This window comes from Mytilus trossulus, chromosome 9 (genome assembly GCF_036588685.1).
Source record: "Mytilus trossulus isolate FHL-02 chromosome 9, PNRI_Mtr1.1.1.hap1, whole genome shotgun sequence".
Classification (NCBI taxonomy): Eukaryota; Metazoa; Mollusca; class Bivalvia; order Mytilida; family Mytilidae; genus Mytilus; species Mytilus trossulus.
This window is the reverse complement of record NC_086381.1, coordinates 19511391-19535911: the sequence shown is the minus strand read 5'-3', so window position 1 is coordinate 19535911 and position 24521 is coordinate 19511391. Positions and strand designations below refer to the sequence as shown.

Here is a 24521-nt window from a genome sequence, read left to right as displayed (position 1 = left end):
ATAATTTTTTTTATTAATTTGATGATTATTATTATTGTATTAAATGTCAATTATGTATCACTTTGAAAAAAATAATATGAAATAAATATATTAAAAAATATTTATAATGCCTGGTACATGACTTTAAGGCAAGGGGATCTATGACAATATAACTGTGTGAGCAACTTCAGACATTTAACGATGTCAACACGTAATAGTACATTTAGCTTCCTTTCAAATTTACTAGAGTGCAAAATATAAAACTCTTAAAATCTTTCAAAAAGATGACAACCTTTCTTCATTGTCTTCCAAAAATCCAGGGGCGGATCCAGCCATTTTAAATAAGGGGGGGTTACAACTATATGTCCCCATTCAAATGTATTGATCGTCCATAAAAAAGGCGGGTTCCAATCCCCGGAACCCTCCCCTGGATCTGCCACTGCAATCTATCCATATGTTTTACTTTCAATTAGTTGTAGGCAAGACAATAATAGGGAACAAGTGGGACAAGTTGCCAATGTGTGGAGTGTAGACAATCTATAGGAGCAAATGAACCTTAAATCCATTTTTTTTCACTCATTAGCAAAAAAAAACCACCTGCATAATATTTTTGGTGACATCGGACTAAAATAACACTAGATAAAGTTGTGAACAGTTTGCATATTTTATAATAACAATATATATTTTTATTAAGTTTCTTCTTACATGTCTTACAAAAAACTTACAAGAATAATCTTTCATTTTAATTCATCAGAAACATACATGAAAACTTTTATAAATACTTTTTTAATTTTTAAGCTTCTGTGAAAACTGCATGGCTTGACAAACAATTTTATTTGTCCAAATATTCTATTGAAATAAAATTGCCTTTGTATTTAAACTTTAAAATTCAGCCTTTAATTTAAGTAAACAATCTTTTAAATTGTTGATGATTAATCATGTAAATATCAACCACTTGTTACAAAGTATACAAAACCGTGGGAAAAATTCCCACGAGTGTAAACTCATTAGTGGTGTCTGTGAGGTCAACTTCTAAAGGTCAAAACAACTCTGGTGATCATATCCAATATAAAGAAAACTTTTGATGAAATGATAAAATATTGCACAATATATCAAATCGTATTATTTCTCTTCGTCAGACAAATAAAATTGAACATAATGATTGTAGACTCACCTGGGAAACATATAACTGTTGATTATTCATCTTGAAAATATCGGAAAATGTTCAAAAAGAAATCAATCAGTCAGGTGTTAACTGCATTATAATTCTGAGCACTTGTCCAAATTTGATATATAACAACAAGTCAACATAACAAGCTCATCTATAATACGTATCCTTTCATTTGCAATGAGTTACCCCTGCTTTTGTTTTACTCCTAAAAAGAGCCAGATTCAAGTTGTAAATAACCTAGAAGACCCGTGGGAAAACACATTTGCATCTTTGATCGTGAGAACAATGATCAAGGGCTGTTACAATCCACTCCCTCTTATCCACTTTTAGAAAAGGGACCATATGGAGATTTAAATAATTTTAGGTTACGTTCTAAACACGATAAACTTTTACAATAAATATTTCATTATCAATCATTCATTATATGAATAAAATAATCCATCAAATCAAATTAAAATAGTAAATTCCGACATGATAAGCCTTCTGTAAGAAAGAAGGCTCATAAAATTGAACAGCCAATTACACAGAACGTCGCGTGCCGATTGGCTGTTGACTTTACGATTCTAGCAGGTGTTCCCACGGCATCATTCAATCTAGGACAGTCACAAATTTGCAAACTTCACTGGTGCATCATCGAATGCAGCGTGATAGATGCCACAAGCAACGCTATTTACAGTATAATGCAGTGTGCGATAAAGCTGATACTGACTGGATAGTTTTCCACTTGAACAAATTACAGTTGAATATTTTGACCTGTTGACCCACTTTCAGAAGTTCCCAAGTGAGCCAACATCATGTACCAGAATCCATCTAGTATCCAACATTAAAGGTCTCCAAAACTTTTGATGACCAGATTTCATAAGAAAGAAATTCTGAACCCTACCACCTTTTCCAGCGTAGTTAAAACTTTAAAATTGTACATACTTTATTGACATTTATAATTTATTAGATTTATACATTACCGGTGTTTTTAAACTTTATTATTATTTTTTTTTCAATGAAATAATTTAATGTTTTCAAGCTTTAAAACTACTCACCGACAGTTACTGATGCTGTCCTGGATCAAGAGGTCAAAACTTCAGGAAAGTTCATTCAACTTTAACAATACCAAAAAAATCATAGGTTGATGCTTTTATAGCATATCAATATTCCAAAGAATAATCAATCCATCAGTGTCCGGCATTAATTTTGATGTTACATAAGTTAAAGCAACGGAATAATAAGATGAAATGTAAGTGGGACCCAAGTTTCAGAACTTTGCAAGATGGCGCATATTTGTTGTCAATGGGCATGCCCTATTTTGTACCTCTTATTCTTCTGAGTTGTTTGTAAGTACTCAGTGGGCCAATAAGTATACAATTTAAGACCTTTGGACCAAGAGAACGGAACGATTGTGAACTTTTTGTTTGGAAAAAGCGCCCAAACACATGTCGCTATAAATTTATTATAATGTATGAGTAAGTTTATCCCTCATGGAACCCCTGGGAAAATTTGTAGTATTAGAGTCGAGGATAAGCGTGGCGAGAAAAATGGCGAGAGTTGTTTACAGTTGAGGCGAAAAGCAACACAAAAAAAGAACATTGTGTTATAACCTGCTTGCACTAATTTTGCTATCATGTCTGCAAACGACAATATTACTGCCGATTTAAATGTCAATAACAGCAATTCAAATAAAACCGATTCTGGTGAAATCAATGCTGTAATTACTCGAATTGATGACGCATCGTCGAACCCTGGTAAGTCATGCCACGATTTAGCATAACTTTTGGCTTTATCACTGAAAGAGAATATCATTTTTTAAACAAAAAACAGACACAAAACTTTTGTTATTGTCAGGTAAATAAAAGCCACTGCAAGAAATAAAGTGAAACCACACATATGGACTTTTTGGTCAAAATTTAGATATATACATGCAACTTTTTAAAAGTACACCTTAGCCCTAATCCCGACTGACCCTGCCGCTTGAACTTCAACAACAATCACTTTTCCATTGTGGCGTCAGATATTTTGTTTTATGACGTCAAAAGTTTGCGGGAACTTGTGTGATATCCAGTAATGGCGGACAAATAGCGATAAGGTGTATTGTATGCCAACAAGTATATTTTAATAAAACACTTGTCACTTTCAGTTTGGGACCAATATGAATGCCCTGTCATGTTGTGGTTACCTTTTAAATGATGAGTTTTCTATTTTTGTTTCAAACAATGTATGTAAATGATATACATTTCCACAATCTTAACTTATGATACCACAATCTAAAGTGGTTTTTTTTATGCCCTACTTGGGGCCAAGGGGTATATGTTTTTTTCTATGTGTGCATCTGTCCCTTCTTCAGTCTGCTCCACTTCAGGTTCAAGTTGTTTTAAGTTTTTGGTCAAGGTAGTTTTTGATTTAGTTGAAGTCCAATCTAATTGAAACTTAGTTCTGTAAACATGTTTCCTATGATACATGTACATGTATGATCTTTTTTAATTTAATGCAAAATTAGAGTTTTGATCCCATTTTCACAGTCCAATGAACGTAGAAAATGAAAGAGTGCTTCAGGTTAAAGTTTTTGGTCAAGTTAGTTTTTGATGAAGTTGCAATTGAAGTCCAATTCAACTTGAAACTTAGTACACACTTCCCTATGATATGATCTTTCTTATATAATGCTAAATTGCCAAATTGGAGTTTTGACCTCAATTTAATGATCCACTGAACAAAGAAAATGATAGTGCGGGTGGAGCATCAGTGCACTATAATGGACACATTCTTGTTTATAAATGATTACACCAATTGACCCATGATGAAGTGATGACAATAATTTTGAATTCATTATATTTTTCTATGTTTATCATTCTAAATATTCAAATTATTTCCAGCTTTAGGAATTGTAAATTTGAAGGTAGTATAAACCTTTATTAAATCTTCCTGAAAATTGGTTTAATTGATGAATAAAAGTAAATGAAGGGTATATATATATATATATATATATAAACACCAATAAGACACTTAGATATTTTTGTAGTTAATGTTCACTGTTTGATTCTATTGTTAAACATGAATGGTTTTGTCACTTTTCAAGGAATGTTATTAAATTTGGACAAAACCTAATTTGAGATCAAGTTTATATATAAAATGAAGTATGGGTGTTTTATATGTAGCATAGCTACCAAAAAAAATAGATCCCCCTCAGACAACAGGACAATGGACATCTTTGCACCCAATTCTGATACATTCTTATACATCCTTGGCTTTCAAATATTGGGCATAAAAACATTCATGATGGAGGTAAATCAAGGAAAGAGCTTTTTACCATCTGACATACATACAAATTTTAAGTGTTGTTTTAATTTTTTTGTTGTTCTGTAAATAATGTGTATAATTCAGAGTTTAGTATGACTTCCATTATCACTAGTATACTTATTTTTTAAGGGGCCAGCTGAAGGACGCGCCCGGTTGTGGGAGTTTCTCGCTACATTGAAGACCCATTAATGGCCTTCAGCTTTTGTCTGCTCTATTGTCGGGTTGTTGTCGCTTTGACACATTCCCCATTTCCTTTCTCAATTTTAAGCTTAATACCTGTTTAAAAGAAAATTACAGTTCCAATTTGTATGCCCCACATATGATAGTAGAGGGGCTTTATGTTTTCCAGTCGGTACGTCTGTTAGTCCATCCGCTCGTTGGTGCGTCCAATCGTCCGTTCATCCTGATTCAGGTTAAAGTTTTTGGTCAAAGTAGTTTTTGATGAAGTTGAAGTCCAATCAACTTTAAACTTAGTACTCATGTTCCCCATGATATGATCTTTCTAATTTTAGTGCCAAAAGAAAGTTTTGATCCCAATTTCACGGTTCAATGAACATAGAAAATGATAGTGCGAAGTTCAGGTAAAAGTTTTTGGTCAAGGTAGTTTTTGATGAAGTTGAAGTCCAATATACTTGAAACTATATATTGAATTGTTTTGAGATTGTATATCTAACATGTCTAACTGTTCATAGCCAAATGCAAGATATCAAAAGATCGACAATGGACATGTGAATCAGAAATTATATAAATACGTAACAATAAAATTGAGAATGGAAATGGGGAATGTGTCAAAGAGACAACAACCCGACCAAAATAAAAAAATACAACAGCAGAAGGTCACCAACAGGTCTTCAATGTAGCGAGAAATTCCCGCACCCGGAGGCGTCCTTCAGCTGGCCCCTAAACAAATGTATACTAGTTCAGTGATAATGAACGCCATACTAATTTCCAAATTGTACACAAGAAACTAAAATTTTAAATAATACAAGACTAACAAAGGTCAGAGGCTCCTGACTTGGGACAGGCGCAAAAATGCGGCGGGGTTAAACATGTTTGTGAGATCTCAACCCTCCCCCTATACCTCTAACCAGTGTAGAAAAGTAAAAGCATAACAATACGCACATTAAAATTCAGTTCAAGAGAAGTCCGAGTCTGATGTCAGAAGATGTAACCAAAGAAAATAAACAAAATGACAATAATACATAAATAACAACAGACTACTAGCAGTTAACTGACATGCCAGCTCCAGACTTCAATTAAACTGACTGAAAGATTATGATTTCATCAAATGAACATCAGGCACAATCCTTCCCGTAAGGGGTTTAGTATCATACCATCATAACATATATGAGAAGAACATAACCCGTGTCATGCCAACAACTGTTTTTAGAATAAATGTGTTTAGTTCCGACGCAAAGACCTTATCAGTGACTCAATATTAACGCCAAAATATGCAATCTTTAATGACTTGACAACAGTATCGTAATTATACCCCCAATGTACATTTTGTAGGAAAATATAAATGATTAGCAGGGGCAAAAGTTTTTCCTTGCTTGATTTCATTTCATAAATAAAAATTAAATTATTGGGTACATCATTGTCAAATGATTGTTAAACTGTATAAGAATGATTTTTTTGGCAGACCACCTCAAATAATGAAATTAGTTCCCTATTTTCAATTTTCATCTCATACAGTTTTTAATAACTTAACATGTTGACCACATGTCCAAAACAACCAATTCAAATACAGAGTCAAATACAATTTAGGGATAGTTATTTTCTTGCAAGTTAATAATGTGTCAGCAATTTTTTTAAAGTCATTTTTCATTTTGACAGTGACTGTGAGTATGAACTGTTACCTAGTATTTTTATTTTGTAACTGTTTGGAACATAAAATAACATATTTACTTTTCAGGATCTGATGATGTAGAAGAAATGTGTTTAGGGGATACCACAACAATGGATCAAAGTCAACCAGATGTTTATACTCCTCATGGAGAAGATAAGTCAGTGTCAAACAGTGACATTATAACAGGTGACTCTACAGAAACAGATAAGTGGGCATTGCCATCTACCAAAAGAAATGAAAAGTCTAATGATATTGATAAAGAAACAAACAATAGCAGAGAGAATGAAGTGTCTGGAAATGAGGAATTGAAAGTGAAATTACCTCCCCTGAAAAAAGAAACCTCTGAGATGTCCGACTCTAAAAATGACTCACAGATGTCAGATACTAAAAATTCAGATTTGTCAAAACTTCAAAGTTCAGAATCAGAAATTTCAAATTCAGAGACAATGTCCGTGAAGTTACCTCCCTTAGAAGGGGACAGACCAGAATCAGAGAAAAATGATGGTGCTACATTACAGGACTCATTAAAACCTGAATCTACCGATTGTGAAAATGAGCGTTCCCAATCTCCAATGGATGACAAGTCTAGTTGTGGATCTTTAGAGGGCGTTTATCAAATTAAATGGGCAAAGTTAAAAGGGAAAGAAGTACCTATTATAACACAGAATGAAAATGGACCTTGCCCATTGTTGGCAATCATGAATGTTTTATTATTAAAAGGAAAAATTAAATTCAGTTCTGATACTGAAATAATTTCCTCCGAACAAATGATGGCACATCTAGGTGAATGTATATTTGCCAATAAACCACAGGTAAAATATTAACTGCCAGTCTTTGTTAAAATCAGGAAATTTCGAAAAAAATTTAAAATATTGCAAAAAAAAATACAAGCAACTTAAAATCAACATGTTACTTGACAAAAAATATTGAATAGGTTAGAATTTGTTAAATTCCTTGAGAATAAGAGTCAAAGTTAAATCATAGCAGGCATACTTATTTGGAAAGTTTATGTTAGGGAGAAAATACTAATTTGATGACTTTGCTTATATAAATAAGAAGCTTTGGTATGATGCCAATGAGACAACTCTCCACCTGAGACCAAATGACATAAAAGTAAGCTTCTATTGGCCACAGTATGAGCAAAACCCATAACCCATAGTAAGCAAGATATAAAAGGCCTTGAAATGACAAATGAATAACAATTTAAATGAAGCAACTAACAGCCCAATTTATGTAAACAACAATGAGCAAACATAATTTTTGAAATCTTTTGCCTGGAATTATTCTGTCTCATGACTTGTTTACATATGAATTTGATGTCATTTAGAATTTTAGAATATTTTTTTTATCATTTTGGTTTATTTTTCAGAATGCTACAGAGGTTGTGCAATTAAATTATGAACAAAACATGCAGGATGCCATGGCTGTTATTCATAAACTACAAACAGGGCTTGATGTTAATGTTAGATTTAATGGGTAGGTATGAAATACAAACTGGTCCAGATGTTAATGTTAGATCAAATGGGTACCAGTAAGTATGAAATACAAACTGGTCTAGATGTTAATGTTAGATCTAATGGGTACCAGTAATATGAAATACAAACTGGTGTTGATGTTAATGTTAGATCTAATGGGTACCAGTAAGTAAGAAAAACAAACTGGTCTGGATGTTAATGTTAGATCTAATGGGTACCAGTAATATGAAATACAAACTGGTCTAATGTTAGATCTAATCAGTCAGGGGACTTACTTAAACAAGTGATTTTCTAAATCTCTGATTCAAATACATTATTTCCATAAAGGTTGGAAGTTAGAGTTGTCTTTCTTTAATAATCACTTATTTAAGTAGTACAAATTAATCACTAGAAGAAGTGATTTAATATTAGTGTAGCTTTAAATATAGAAAACTAATGATCCAGGGACTAATTATGTTTCTTAACTTATCAGAACCAACATCTGTGTTGTCTAGGATGACCAGGTCATTTCAGGTGATGACCTTGTACTGAATCTAGGATAATGACATAAAAATCACTTGTTTAAGTATCAGACCTCAATTTCCTTCCCAAAAATCACTTCTTTAAGTATCATTCTTTTAATAACCCCCACTAATTTCAACACCCCCGAATAGTGAAATTTTTATCGCGAACAGTCGAATTTTATTACATTATCTGAAAGATGAAACCTTGAACTTCACTGGAAAAATACTCCCACTGCTGTGAAAAATCTTTTAAGAAAGTATCAGTTCATTATGTTAAGCCATTATTATAGCATTTTTTCAACTAAAATAGAATATTCAGGTAAATGATAGCATCAAAGACATAAACCTTGCTACTTAAAAGAAGCAAAAAGTTCATATTTTATAATTTAATGTTATTTAAACCTATGTGTTTAAAATTTTGAAAAAAACTACAAAATCCCAATGTGTGACAAAACCTCGAATTTGCTACTCAAATAAGTGATTTAATAATCACTTATTTACTCAAATAAGTGATTTAATAATCACTTATTTCAGTAAGTTCCCTGACTACTAATGGGTACCAGTAAGTATGAAATACAAACTGGTCTAGATGTTAATGTTAGATCTAATGGGTACCAGTAAGTATGAAATACAAACTGGTGTGGATGTTAATGTTAGATCTAATGGGTACCAGTAATATGAAATACAAACTGGTCTGGATGTTAATGTTAGATCTAATGGGTACCAGTAAGTATGAAATACAAACTGGTCTGAATGTTAATGTTAGATCTGATGAGTACCCGTAATATGAACTACAAACTGGTCTGGATGTTAATGTTAGAAATAATAGGTACCAGTAAGTATGAAATACAAACTGGTCTGGATGTTAATGTTAGATCTAATGGGTACCAGTAAGGATGAAATACAAACTGGTCAGGAATCTGGATGTTAATGTTAGATCTCCTGACCCAAAATTCCAGGCTTTAAAACATGAAATCCTAAGGTTCCGAGTTTAAAAAAATAAATCCTGGCATCCCGAAATTGGAAAGAAGAATTCTCAGATCCGGAAAGGGTCAATCCTGAAATCCAAAGCTTAAAAACACCTGATCCGAAGTCCCAAAAAAGGTCCTGCCCCCCCCCTTCCCCTCGATAATATTATCCCATTCCTCTGTTGGTCAGTTATTTGTTACTCTTGTTACATATTACACAGCTGTTTATAATTAAAAGCTTAAAAAAAATAAAAATTAGAGAATAGTGAGGTAATAAAACATAAATATTAGATATTAATCAATATATTATATATAAAATAATCATTGGCAGAAATTAAGAAACCCATAGAGACCCATATTTAGTATTACATGTATTAGGATTAGTGTGTTCTTGTATCTGCCATTGTTAATTTGAGTAGTAATATTTCTTGATAGAGATTAGATGAATTGGGACAGATTTTGTTTGATATTCCTCAGTCTGTCTCATTCAGATGACCATATTAACTTAGTAAACAACTTTTGTTTGTTTTAGTATAATAAGCTGTTGTATAATACCATCAATTCATTATTTATACAATAAAAACTTTTCCTTGTAATTATATAACTTTCTCTCAACAAATTGGCACAATTGATAAAATTCATCCTAATTGCATATGAATTGTAAATATGATCATAATTAGTTTCATCAATAATAAATGGATTGCCATTTATGTAAAAAATCATCTATTTGTCTGTGGTTTTCCATTAAATGTTATCCTATTGCTACTGTAATGTTGTATTTATTTATCTCCATATCTCAGCACGAACTAAGAAATGCAGTCGTTGACTCTGTTAAAAACTTCTCCCAAACGTTTGTTCTAATTAAATTAAATGAAATATCACCAGTGATTATACTCTAAAAATTGTACCAAATAATAAATCTCTTAAATATCAGAATGTAATTTTGATGAAGTTAACATTTATGGACAGACAAAAATCCGTAACCCCAAAATTGACTGAATCTGCTGTATGATTCAGTGATTCATTTATCTTCAAAACATGTTACAATGTATAGTGTGATATAAAGTTTAATACTCATATGCAGTAGACTCCACCTAATAGGACAATAGCTAAACAAATATATCAGCTATTGTTATATTATTTCAGAACACCAAACCCTTTCCTATATGCAGTAGTCACAATCAAAGCTATTCATTTTTGGCAACAACCAAAAAATCTGACCTTATCCTGGACCTTTCACTGATGGTAAATAGTAACTTTATGCACAAACTACTGTTTTTGGTTTAATTTAGACATGCTGTTTAATGGTAGAACATGAGTTATATATTTTAATCTTTAAACCTAACTTCAGGCAGTTTGAGTTAACTCTACAATCACCTGCTTTATTTTATTTACAGAGTTAGTGAGTTCGAGTACACACCAGAATGTATAATATTTGACCTGCTTGGAATATCACTTTACCATGGTTGGTTGGTTGACCCACAGAACCAAAGTGAGGTTACAGCCATTGGTAACTGTAGTTACAACCAATTAGTAGAGAAAATTATATCACAGAGGAGTTCTGAAAACCATCAACTAGTCACTGAAGGTAGGTCACAGAGGGGTTCAGAAAGTCATCAACTAGTCACTGAAGGTAGGTCACAGAGGGGTTCAGAAAGTCATCAACTAGTCACTAAAGGTAGGTCACAGAGGAGTTCAGAAAGCCATCAACTAGTCACTAAAGTTAGGTCACAGAGGAATTCAGAAAGCTACCAACTAGTCACTGCAGGTTAGTCACAGGGGTTCAAAGACCATACTAGTTCATGAGTTTTTATTTCAAGTTGTTCTCATTAATAACCAGTAGATATGATCTGACTAAGTTCAAATTTTTGTCGTACATGTATGTAGGGGCATTTTTTCCCCAATTTGATCTTTATATATTTTTTGAATTGCATAAATAACTCATGAATATTTTCCGCTGTTTATTACTACAAACTTAAAATGATCAAATTGTTTTATGTCTTTACTCTGATCCTAATTGATAGCATTGATATTTGAATGCAAGATAACAAAAATATGCACTTATCATCCAAAAATATCACATATTTTTATAATTGATACAAAACATGTGAAAAGCTTGTGAAGCCTTTGAAACTTCCTGTTTCTCAAGCTTTTAGAAATGGATGAATTTTATATTTTCCCATAATGTATTTATTGTAAATGTATATTGCATACATGTACATCTCTGGATTGAGAATAGATATTCAGCATTCTTTGTTTAAATCCTGCATTATTTATTAGTTAATGCATTGGGTAAATATACAATTAAATCCAGCTTGAACACCATAGTAAATTAGTAAATAACCAGGAAACAATTATTTTATTCACTATATTTGCATATTGAAAATTAATTCAATGATTTAGAATATCACCAATAATGGACACCACCCAAGAATGACTGGAAAATAGAACATGGTTGATTCGTTCTTCTTGTGATGGACAGTAAAAGCCTAGCTTAAGTGAGGTGTCCACTTGGCTGGGCAGGATTAACAAGTACATAACCAAGACCTGTTTAAAGTGTGGAACTTAAAATCTGATGCTTTTTGTGAAAAGTGCAATGCTCTCTGAACATTGAGAACCCTTGCAACAACTCTTTCAAATTCATAGCTAAAAGTGTTGTGTCTGTAAGTGGCATGTTGCAAGGCAAAATTTCTGTCCCTTTTAACTACTTCACCAGAAAAGATCATCTATTTTGCACACCTTTATGACATCATTTACCAGATACAAGGTGTTACTGTATCCCAGCTCTATTTAAAGTTTCCAGCATTTCAGAATCATCTTTCTTTAAGGTAGTATAAAAGTAATTTATGTTCTGTAAGTACGTAATCTTAATTCCCATGCGGCTTTGAGAGGGTGACCATCTTATTAGATTTTAATTTCCCAAATATTTTGTGCAGTATAGAGTCAAACGGCTTGCTTAATATGTGTGGGAAATGACAATGCCTTCATTTTGGTCACATGGTGATAGAAGTCACATGACAGATTCAACTTTCTACTGTATCCCGTAATTGCTACCCTCAATCCCAAGTGGCAAACAAAATCCCTCTGACTTTCATCAGAGAGAGGCATTGTGTTTATTTTTTCCTTTTAGAAAATTCATAAAATTTTGCTTCTACCCATTAAGCAACCAACAATTATCGATAAATATTTGACATCACTATGAAATATCAAGTAAAATTATAAATATATTCTGCCTGAAATCTCCAATTACATGGTGGTTCTAATGTTTGCCAAGAAAACAGTCTTAAGATTAAAAGGAGGACAAGATACCATGAAGACAAACACAAACCTTAAACAATAGGTTTAGGAAACTTAAGACAACTTTATGGCAAAGGAAAACAATGGTTTAGATTATGTACTCACATCCTGGTCTTTTGAGAGATCACATGGTCAGATTTGATTTTTTTCTTCAATATTTACATTTAATAAGATGTTTTATATGAAAAGCATACACAAATATAATCAATTGATTGCTGTTTTGCATAATGTTCAGTGACAAATATCTCAAGTTGATTCAGGTTGAAGCATAATTGTAGATATAGATCCAATACAAAAACATAATACATAATTGTAGATATAGATCCAATACAAAAACATAATACATAATTGTAGATATAGATCCAATACAAAAACATAATACATAATTGTAGATATAGATCCAATACAAAAATAGAACTATGCATAATCTTCATCATTGTTCTATAAAGTTTGTAGCTTATTAAATACAGATTACGGAGTTGATAAGACTGACACACAGACCTATCAAACATTCTTTTGAGAATTTGTGAATATTATGCTGAGTTCACACGTAATTCAAATTTGATTCGCATTAACTAATTCCAATTAGTTTAATTTGCATTCGTAACGTTTTACGTCCTAATGTCAATTCTAATTCGAATTACAATGCGCATCAAATTCGCTTTACTGTCCAAACGATGTTCACTTTTAATTCGTATTGACAAAAGCGTATTTCTGATGCGAATTAGATAATTCTAATTAGCCAATTCGAATAAATTCGAATTAAAAAAGAGGAGTGTGTGAATGTGACTAGCGAATTAGATTCGCATTCGATTCGTATTCAATTCAAATTAAATGTACGTGTGAACAAGGAATTACTTTTAAAATGTATTATTTTTAAATAAAGAAGTGACTCATCAGACAAATAAGAAACTTATAAGGGCAAACAAAAATTACATATTGCACATATATTGATTCCTTTTCTCTGAAAATTAAATTTAATTGTTAAAAATAAATCAGTATATCATATCTACAAAAGATTTACACAACTTATAGATAATATAGAAATACTTACATAGAAAATCACACCAGTATTGAAATTTCCCTGTTAAACAGGAAATAAAGACAAAAGTCATTGACTGAAAGAATATATAGTAGTTAAATTTACAGGAAGAAATTATTATTATTGCATAAAAATCATTATTGTTTGCTTTCAAACAAATATTTATTGTGATATTGTAAAAATGCTTTGTTTGAAAAATCAATTATATCTATCTTTGAAATGTTTGTAAATCTGTTGTTTGGATGTTAAAAATTATTGATATAAAAAAAGTGATATGATCTTGAGGTTTACATCATTTAATAACATTCATCATACTCTATATTACATGTATAAACCTCAATTTCATAAAAATTATGTAATTTATTGTTTAAATTGTAGAATCCTAAGTCATGTAATTTTTATGCCCCACCTACAATAGTAGAGGCCCATTATGTTTCCTGGTCTGTGCGTCTGTTTGTCAATCTGTTCGTCCGTTCATCTGTCTGTCCCGCTTCCGATTAAAGTTTTTGATCAAGGTAGTTCTTGATGAAGTTGAAGTCCAATCAACTTGAAACTTAGTACACATGTTCCCTATGATATGATCTTTCTAATTTAAATGCCAAGTTAGATTTTGAACCCAATGTCATGGTCAACTGAACATATAGAAAATGATAGTGCGAGTGGGGCATCAGAGCATACGTGTACTTATAAGATAATGCTTATTGACCTTGGGTCAACTCATTCATAAAAATAACAACTAGAAATTGTCATTTTGTTTCTTTTATTTTGTAGCACTTGTAGCAGAAGGTTTCCTAGATAGAACAGCATCACAGCTGACATACCATGGCCTGTGTGAATTATCATCCACATTAAAACCTGATCAACTTTGTGTCTTCTTTAGAAACAACCATTTCTGTACATTATATAGACAAAAGGTACATTGTGTTACTTATGTAATATAAAATAAAATGCATACTTTTAAGTTTCATCTCATTGCTGCAACATGTTCAAGAATGAATAAACATTTTTTTTTTTAATTTGATCAAAGCAACTATAGAAATAAATATTTATTGAACTTCGATTGGTAAGTTGATTATATTTGGTATAAATCATGGTTTATTGGCTTTAAATGATTTCATAGTTTATATGTTAATAGAGAAATATTGCAATTCAAATTCATTATTTGAATTGTACAATTCAAAAAGTAAAATCACAAAAATACTGATTTCTAAAGAAAATTCGAAATGGAAAGTCCCTAATCAAATGGCAAAATCAAAGGATAAAACACATCAAACGAATTGACCACAACTATCATATTCCTGACTTGATACAGGCATTTTCAAATGTAGAAAATGGTGGATTGAACCTGGTTTTATAGCGCTAAACCTCTCACTTTTATGACAGTTGCATCAAATTCCGTTATTTTTACAATGATGCGTGAACAAAACAGACATAATCTGTAAAATAGTCAAAATATGGTTACAACAAATTATGCAGCAAGACTTACCTGTATATCTCTGCTTACAGTTTATTATATATATTTATATATAAGTTGGTTTCTTACTGCGAAAGTAATTTCAATTGATATATATTCCTGTTCAGAACTTTTTTATTCTTTCCTTTATTACCCTCTCATTATTTTTCAGGATGAATTGTTTCTACTGGTAACTGATCAAGGATTTTTACATGAAAGGAATGTTGTATGGGAGACATTAAACAATGTGGAAGGAGACCATTACTTTGTAGATTCAGAATTCCATACCTATACCAAACCTACACCACAAGAACCAGTCTTACCTCCAGATGTGTCTGTTAACAGTGATGAACAAGTTAATCATGAGTAAGTATACCAAACCTACACCACAAGAACCAGTCTTACCTCCAGATGTGTCTGTTAACAGTGATGAACAAGTTAATTATGAGTAAGTATACCAAACCTACACCACAAGAACCAGTCTTACCTCCAGATGTGTCTGTTAACAGTGATGAACAAGTTAATCATGAGTAAGTAAACCAAACCTACACCACAAGAACCAGTCTTACCTTGGGATGTGTCTGTTAACAGTGATGAACAAGTTAATCATGAGTAAGTAAACCAAACCTACACCACAAGAACCAGTCTTACCTCCAGATGTGTCTGTTAACAGTGATGAACAAGTTAATCATGAGTAAGTATACCAAACCTTCACCACAAGAACCAGTCTTACCTCCAGATGTGTCTGTTAACAGTGATGAACAAGTTAATCATGAGTAAGTATACCAAACCTACACCACAAGAACCAGTCTTACCTCCAGATGTGTCTGTTAACAGTGATGAACAAGTTAATTATGAGTAAGTATACCAAACCTACACCACAAGAACCAGTCTTACCTCCAGATGTGTCTGTTAACAGTGATGAACAAGTTAATCATGAGTAAGTAAACCAAACCTACACCACAAGAACCAGTCTTACCTCGGGATGTGTCTGTTAACAGTGATGAACAAGTTAATCATGAGTAAGTAAACCAAACCTACACCACAAGAACCAGTCTTACCTCCAGATGTGTCTGTTAACAGTGATGAACAAGTTAATCATGAGTAAGTATACCAAACCTACACCACAAGAACCAGTCTTACCTCCAGATGTGTCTGTTAACAGTGATGAACAAGTTAATCATGAGTAAGTAAACCAAACCTTCACCACAAGAACCAGTCTTACCTCTAGATGTGTCTGTTAACAGTGATGAACAAGTTAATCATGAGTAAGTATACCAAACCTACACCACAAGAACCAGTCTTACCTCCAGATGTGTCTGTTAACAGTGATGAACAAGTTAATCATGAGTAAGTATACCAAACCTACACCACAAGAACCAGTCTTACCTCCAGATGTGTCTGTTAACAGTGATGAACAAGTTAATCATGAGTAAGTAAACCAAACCTACACCACAAGAACCAGTCTTACCTTGGGATGTGTCTGTTAATAGTGATGAACAAGTTAATCATGAGTAAGTAAACCAAACCTGTCAAACAGGAACCAGTTTTAATTACTAAAGTAGCTGTTAACACTCATGAACAAGTTAATCATGTGTCAATTCACTAAACCTGTCAAACAGGAACCGTTAACAATCATGAACAAGTTAATCATGTGTCAATTCACTAAACCTGTCAAACAGGAACCAGTTTTAATAACTAAAGTAGCTGTTAACACTCATGAACAAGTAAATCATGTGTCAATTCACTAAACCTGTCAAACAGGAACCAGTTTTAATAACTAAAGTAGCTGTTTTAAACACTCATGAACAAGTAAATCATGTGTCAATTCACTAAACCTGTCACAACTTGAAACAAAAACTAGTTTAAACTACTTCTGCACCAGCTGTTAGTCTATCTTCCTGCCACTAGGTTTTAAAGGACAAAAACTCTATTTAACAGGAAGTTGAAATGGGCAATGCAATCACAACTTATTTTTGCAAGACGCAGACAAATATCTTTAATGGACCGTAAATCTAAGCTTATTTTCATCTTTAAAACTTACCATTTGCATCTATTTCTTTCAATATGTACAGTCAAAACATTCAAAAAGTTCATTCCTCTTTACCACATAATTTATAGATAATGTATAGTAATGCATGTTGACTGAATATGAAAGTGCATTTGTAGTTATCTCCCTTACTAGTATAATCAGTTTCAGAATGTTCATACCTGGCTTCATGATAAAAAAGAGTATTTTATAAATTTATCCATAATCACATGAAATCTTTTGACAATTTTACAAGTGATAGTAACAAGTTTCCGTAGTTTTTAATATCCAAAAACTAGGGTTTATTTCATACATCTCCCACAAGATCTGGAGATTCTTTCATACAGTTTTGGACATGATGAGATGACTTCCTAGTTTGAGTACATTTTTCAAACTTGAGAATTAATTCATAAAATCATGGCATCATCAAAGTTGAATTTACAGTTTTGTTCCGTAATAGTCAAAATTGAAAAAAAAATGTTTATAACAAAGTTTCCAGGGGAACATCTGTTAAGCAGAACACATAAATGTTGACAAACACATTCATGTCTATAATTTTTGGATTATTTCCAGTTTTTTATTGGCGATGTCTCTACAACAAGAACAACAATTGTGTGCAGAACAGATGGAAGTAGCCGAGGCTCCTCAACAACAACCACAACATCAAAGAACTCATCTGTCTGAGTAAGTTATAAAAATAATAATAGATAATAATCTGTACCGATTATCAGGTTATCTGCATGTTGATATCGTAAAATATCAGCTGCGAGACATAATATGAAGCTTTTTGTCGAGTGAGTGTAGCGAACGAGATCAAACAGCCTTCATAAAATGTCAAGCAGCTGATATTTTACAATATCAATATGCAGATAATCTGATAATCGATTTATCAGGCTATATTTGCGTGTTTCAGAAGTTTTTTCTTTGTTTCACCAGCACACAAAAGATGACTTGATAAGTTCGGGTCTAAGTTATTAACGTCGGTTCAAACATTATGACGTCGCTGATTTGTCCGGGTCAAAGTTATTAAGACTGGGTCAACGTATTTGACGTCACAAAGACATGATACGGAATCATATTAAGAGCTGAACAGAGTGATATAGACCGCGACGACCGATAAATTTTATTATTGTGTCACATATTGATTGACATGCATATCATACAACAATATTAAAACATACATAGAACAATCAATACCAAGCCATATCATTTGGCTTATGAGACACATTGCACAAAATATATATACATGTTCTTAAAAATCCAACAATACCTTGAAATTCTGTATTTTTAAAACTAATAACTATGATTTTAGAGTATTTTCAACATGATGAATTAAACTATATTTACTTTACATTCATCTAAAACTTCACACATATATGTGAAAATATTTACATAACTGCAAGTCAAAAAACAAACTCACATGTCTGATGTTGACGTTAGTTTAATATAACCTCTAAAAACAAAGCTAAAATCTCATTTGTCTGAGTATTAAAGTTATGATCTCAGCAAAAAATGCAATAACAGTAACAACATTTAAGAACTAATTTATCTGTGAGTTTGTTATGACCTAAAAAAAAACAAAAAACTTTTGTATGAGCTTGTCGGTATGCATTTATTATTGCATATATATGTCATGTACATGGTATGTTGAACAATGGACAAAAAATAAGATAAGAATAGATATGATCTAAGAAAATGATGCATACAACTAACACTATCAAATTTTAACTGAGTTTTAATTTTAGTGAAACCTATCCAATTGAAATCTTCACAATAATAAAACCATAAGAGAAAAATTCTAAATATAAGTGTTTAAACTTAATAATTGTGAAAACAGAATTTATTTCTTTCCTTAATAATAGTACAAATGTACTAGTCATTGTATATGACACAGCCCTGTACAAAGTGAATAAAAGATTATGTGGGATATATCAATGAGGGATGCAACTGGGGAAAAAAGGGAGACAATTTAAATTCCTTAACAAAAGTTTTCCTGAGATTAAATTTGTTCATGTTGCTGTCATTGTATATCGATCCCAATACTACATGTACTGTGAAAGTACTTTTATTCGTGGGGTACCAATTTTCGTGGTTTTCGTGGATGACTTTATCCACGAATTTAAGTGACCAACGAAATAAAACAACCATTGTCCAAATCAAGACATGGAAAGATCCCTATGAAGGGTTGACTGCTGATATGATATTGAATAACCTCGAATCTGAGAATACTTTAATAGCAGTCACAGAACTACAACTGCATGCAGGAGTATACCCATTTTTCTTTGATATACTAAATGTACAACTTTTGATGTTTTAATACTCATAAAAATAAAAACATTTAAATGACAGGAAGATTTCCGGTATTGAGATGCTAGTATGATAAAGTGTTAATTTTATATCCTCATAGTTATCATACATATGGAAAATAATAATTTTATGGTGGGCTTAAATTTGATAAGAATTATTTTACAATTCAAGATTCGTTTATAGCATTTGTTAATGTTACTGTTTTCTTTAGGTGACATGTTTATGACTTAATTAACACCTTTGATGGTCTTTAATCTGTTTTTCACTTTATCTTAGGTTAATTATTGTTGTCACTACGATTTACACGATTCAATGTTTACTTTGTTATTTCCTTCAATCCAGACTGTTTCTAACCTTTGTTTCTAAAGGCTTTAATTTTTCATTTTTTTTTTTAAATCCACGAATTTAAAAACCCACGAACATATAAATATTGCTCAAACCACGAAAATTGGTACCCACGAATTAAAGTACTTTCACAGTATATAGATTTTTCATGTTATCACTTGACTTTTATATGTAAAATGAAAACTAACATGGGGATAAATACATTAAAGACCTGTTGGTGACCTTCTGCTGTTGATTTTTCTATGGTCGGGTTATTGTCTCTTTGACACATTCACCATTTCCATTCTAAATTGTATTATCAATGATATATGCAAATAGTAAAATAACAAAAATACCGACCTCCAATCAAAATTCAATTCGGACAGTCCATACTCTAGTACGACAGTGAAAATGAAAAATAGTCTACGTTAATGCTGTAAATAGTTATCAAAGGTACCAGGATTATAATTTAGTACGCCAAACGCGCGTTTTGTCTACAAAAGACTCATCAGTGACGCTCATATCAAAATATAAATGAATGCAAACAAGTTCAAAGTTGAAGAACATTGAGGATCCAGAATTCCAAACATACTAGATATCCTTTTGTGCTCTCTTTGCCTTTTTGTTGTTTCGTTGTTTAAATGGATTCATACAGATTGAACATTGGAAAAATATTCTTTCTATCTGCAGCTACTATCCACTAGACTATAATATTGTCAATATATATGTTGATTACAATAGCATATTTCCGCGTCGGTAACGTGTTTCCTTTGTGCGTTCTTGGAGAATATTAAAAAGTGTTTATCACTTATTAAACTTGTCGTGTTTCATAATGTTTTAATCAAAATAAGTACCCGTATTCTCTACAACGAAAATTCAAGAACCTGCAGCTTAAGACAATCATACAAAATTATATTTAGTTTCTTAAACGAGTTAATACAAATTTTAGCATTTTTTTTTTGTCATGACCTTCTTAACATTTTTTGATTCAGGCGTCACTGATGAGTCTTTTTTTTTAGACAAAACGCACGTCTGGTGTAAATATAAAATTTTGATCCTGGTATCTATGATGAGTTTATTTGTTTAGGATTAGATAAACAATAGATATTTTCCTCCAATATGACAAATTTTGAAAAGAAAATTGATATTGAAATATACATACCTTGTCGTTTGTTTGACATACAAAGACTTGTTAACCTTCAAAAAGAATTAAAACAAAAGTAAACAAAGCATGACACTAAGAGTTATTGATTAACATTTCATTTCTTATAATCAGTTTTCGGTACGAAATGATCATACAATTCTGTTAACAAATTGCTGAAATATTAGAAACATTTTTTTTTTTTTACCACAGATATATATTTTTCAAACCATATTTTGAACAATTTCTAAAAAAATAATTCAGTTATGACTTATTTCCAACTTCGTATTAGTTTGATCTTCCAACCTTGTTTGTGCATTTGTGTTTGTTTTTACATTTATGGTTAGATTTTCGGGGTACAAAGTGAGGTAACTTTTGCCATAAATTAGCATACCTAGGATAAATATAGATCCTAAACATGACGTCCTTCAAACACTTTGAGTACACACCCATGGTAAAATATGAATATATTTCATGGGCTGTTCCTTTTGTACCCCCACGTCATATGTTTTTTAATGAATGAGGAACCTGACGTCATAGAACGATAACGTAGGAATATAAGCATTTTACGGTAAAACTCACGCTAGTGAATCCGAAAATCATTACAAGGAAACGTAAACAAACGATGCTAAAATGAGGTATAAGCCATTTTTTTTATACATGTTAGTCAAATAGTAAATTATCATTTAAATACATCCAAAACTATTCAAAAACATTATTTTAAATAGTTTAAAACATGTCACTAATTCAGTTTGCTCTGTTCTTTTACGTCAATTTAATAGTGCGTTTATTTATGAGAACGGCAAATATTTACCTCCACCTAGAGTGCTTTGATTCAAAAGAATTGCCATATTTGTCCTATTAGAATCGAAATAATTCATTGGGGCTTGAATATATATCTAGATTTTACCACGGGATGTCCCTTAATGCCGATATTTTACCCCTGGCTAAAGCTCAGGGTAAAATATTTGTCATAAAGGGCCAACCTGTGGTAAAATCACGATATATTCAAGCCCCATGAATTATTTCTTAATTGTACCACTGCATCGAGTGTAATACGATACTTATCCACTCAAGACAGTTAAATTTTGAAATTTTAAATATATAAAATTTAACTGTCGAGAATGGATAAATATCGTATTACACGTGATTTGGTGGTTGAATCTGTTTCTCTATAAATGATTTTCGAAAAATACGCAGGCAAATTATTCCTTCTTTGTGACTGATCTGCAAAATGATGTGTTCTTTCTATGTGACGCCATCAGACATGGTCGCCTTTTTACATGCCGACACAATAGGAAATTCAGAGGAAAACAAGAAAATTCGACGTCATAATCGGATTTTAACCATTGAAGATCTGAGATCAAACGAACCACACGTTGATTAAATTTTTTTATACAATGGGTGTAGAAAGGGGTAAATTGATGAAGAATTAGAGAAATAGGTTATATCAGAACTAAAATATAGCCACTCTTCTTTTGAGTTGTAAATATAAGACACATAGTAATTTTAGTGCTGAATTTGTACACATTTTGTTTTCAGTGCTGAATTTGCTGCAAGGCTACAGGCTGAAGAAGATGCACAAGCAGCCCAACAAGCAGCTCAACCACCAGCACAGCCGCATGGCAACCAGAGAGTGACACCTGGTGGTAGTCAACAGAGATCTAGAGACCGGGAGAGACCTAGGGATAGGGAAAGACACAGAGAAAGATCAAGAGAAAAAGATAGTAATGTAGGTTAAGTGAAATTAAAAATGAAACAATGACTGTGAATACTGTGGATTCATGTATTTTATGTCTTTTGATTTTTGTGGAAGGAGGAAAACTTGGATTTTCAAAAAAAAAAAGATTTTGTGATTTTGTTCAAGTCTGCATTTGAGCCTAGCAAAAAATTTAACTGTTGAATGTTTAGATTCGTATACCCTTGGATTCCATGGAAATTGGTATCCCACAAATAATAATAAATCCACAGAAATTATTTGTTCAGGAAAGAAAGTGAAAAACATTATAGTGTCTCCACATGATTTTGAAATAGCACTGTTTGACAAATTTATAGCAACACATTTATTACACATAATGCACCATGAAAAATTGAATACTTGATTTTGGTACCATTGTGTTACAAGGACATACATAAAACAATCGCAAATATTGTCAAGGATAAATAATGGTGTCATTGTTTTTAAATTCTACATCCTCCTCATTTGTCATTTTTATAGACCCAAACCACCACTTTTTATTGTTTTGCTTCAATATTCTGAACTTAAAAGAAAGGATTTATAAACTGGAAATACTAAAATATGTATTTTCTCTTTTCAGTGTTGCATTTTATGATGGAAGCTTTGTACAGCTAGATACCGTTCATCTCCTAGTCATAATGGGACAGACATACACAGGGGAGATAATCCTAGTCTTCTAGTTGGCAAACAAAGATGGTTCAACAGTCTAGAATCCATATAAAAGGATCATTGTTAACTTATTGTGTTTTTATTTGTTATAGAGTATGAAACAAGGCATTTGAATTTGATAAGTAGATGTAACTGATGTGTGACAGTAAGACATTAGTATTTGTGTAGTTTCACTTGATCCGAGACAAAAATCACAATAGGTAATATTTTTTTTTCGCTTTTCAATCATTAGGTTTAAAATTGTTGATAGGTGTTTATTATATACCTATGTTTACCTGTTATAGCCAAAATTTGTATGGGTATTGCCTTTGAGCTGATCTGGTTATTAACTTATGTCTTGACCTCATTTTCATCCTCATGTAAAAAAGACATTTATTTTTTAAGGTCTGTAAGCATCAGTACATAATAGGGTAAAACAAATAACTGTAAAAAGACTGTTTTGCAATACTCATGGAGCATGGATTTTTTGTCAATTTCAAATAATGAAAGGGGTATACTATGACATTTGGTTTGGGTGATAATTAGTTGTCTTGAGTGTATGTCTTTCCTGCAAATGTGTATTGCATTGATTTCTTTCTGTAAATTCATTCGCCTAAAACAGGCAGGACATTTCAATGTCAATTAGTTAGGTTTTTTTTGTTTTGCTTGGTTTTTTTTATTTACAACTTTCAACATTCTAACAAGTTCTTAAGTCTAACGGAAACATTATTCATTTTATGCCAGTCCTTAGTGCAAATGATACAGCCTAATTATCTGTTTTTTGGGCTGAAAAGTAAAAAATATTTATTATTATTATGATGTTGACTGACATAATGCAGCCAAAATTGTTCAGCCATAATAAATCAAAATCATTTAAAAGAAAAAATAACTTCAATTTTATTATAAGGTGGTAAATGGAGTTTGATATTGCCTTTGTTTTATCATGAAAAAAATTCCATCTTGTGAATGATTTATTTTTCTATGCTGATTGTTCTTGTTAAGCATTTTAAAAAAATATTGCAAAAGATCTTTTGAGGGCTGTTCCAGAAAATACTATGTCCCCCCCAGGGAAGGCAATTTTTTTAAATATTATGTGGGTGGTTGTATTTGAAATACCAAAATGCAAAGGGAGTGCTGTTTTAATTAAATTTTATTTCTGTGGGTGGTGGGGGTTAAAAAAAAGTGCCGTCCCTGGGGGGGGACATAGTATTTTCTGGAACAGCCCTGAGTTAAAAATGATTTGATGAAATTTTCACTTTTCAAGTATAAGAAAAGGATAGACCAAACCAGATAAATCTTGTGTTCACTGTTA

The 24521-nt window shown here is 31.9% G+C and overlaps 2 protein-coding genes across 6 annotated transcripts in view; one reads left to right on the top strand and one right to left on the bottom strand.

Moving 5' to 3' along the window:
• The window catches only part of LOC134685266 (recombining binding protein suppressor of hairless-like), a 32186-nt gene extending 18586 nt beyond the window's left edge, over nt 1-13600 (bottom strand). The window contains exon 1 of one of the 3 annotated variants that reach the window (XM_063544855.1): nt 13582-13600. Coding sequence is in view for 1 of the 3 variants with exons in the window: in XM_063544852.1 (XP_063400922.1) it covers nt 1154-1183 (30 nt within the window). In the remaining 2 variants the exon portion in view is untranslated. Of the gene's footprint in view, nt 1-1153; nt 1580-2187; nt 2443-13581 lie in introns of those variants that run through there. The other 2 variants (XM_063544854.1, XM_063544852.1) reach the window with 2 other exon arrangements.
• Nucleotides 1703-23722, top strand: LOC134685267 (ubiquitin carboxyl-terminal hydrolase MINDY-1-like). 3 transcript variants are annotated; one of them, XM_063544858.1, is made up of 9 exons: nt 1703-1979; nt 6351-7096; nt 7654-7760; nt 10628-10818; nt 14341-14483; nt 15195-15388; nt 17625-17735; nt 22366-22555; nt 23142-23722. In XM_063544858.1, the coding sequence occupies exons 2-9, from the start codon at nt 6371-6373 to the stop codon at nt 23154-23156; spliced, it is 1677 nt and encodes a 558-aa protein (XP_063400928.1). In that variant the 5' UTR covers nt 1703-1979; nt 6351-6370; the 3' UTR covers nt 23157-23722. The 3 variants fall into 3 exon arrangements, with proteins under 3 accessions (XP_063400928.1, XP_063400929.1, XP_063400927.1); XM_063544859.1 differs by lacking the exon at nt 1703-1979 and adding an exon at nt 1982-2066; XM_063544857.1 differs by lacking the exon at nt 1703-1979 and adding an exon at nt 2582-2886.
• The last annotated feature ends 799 nt before the right edge of the window (nt 23723-24521 follow it).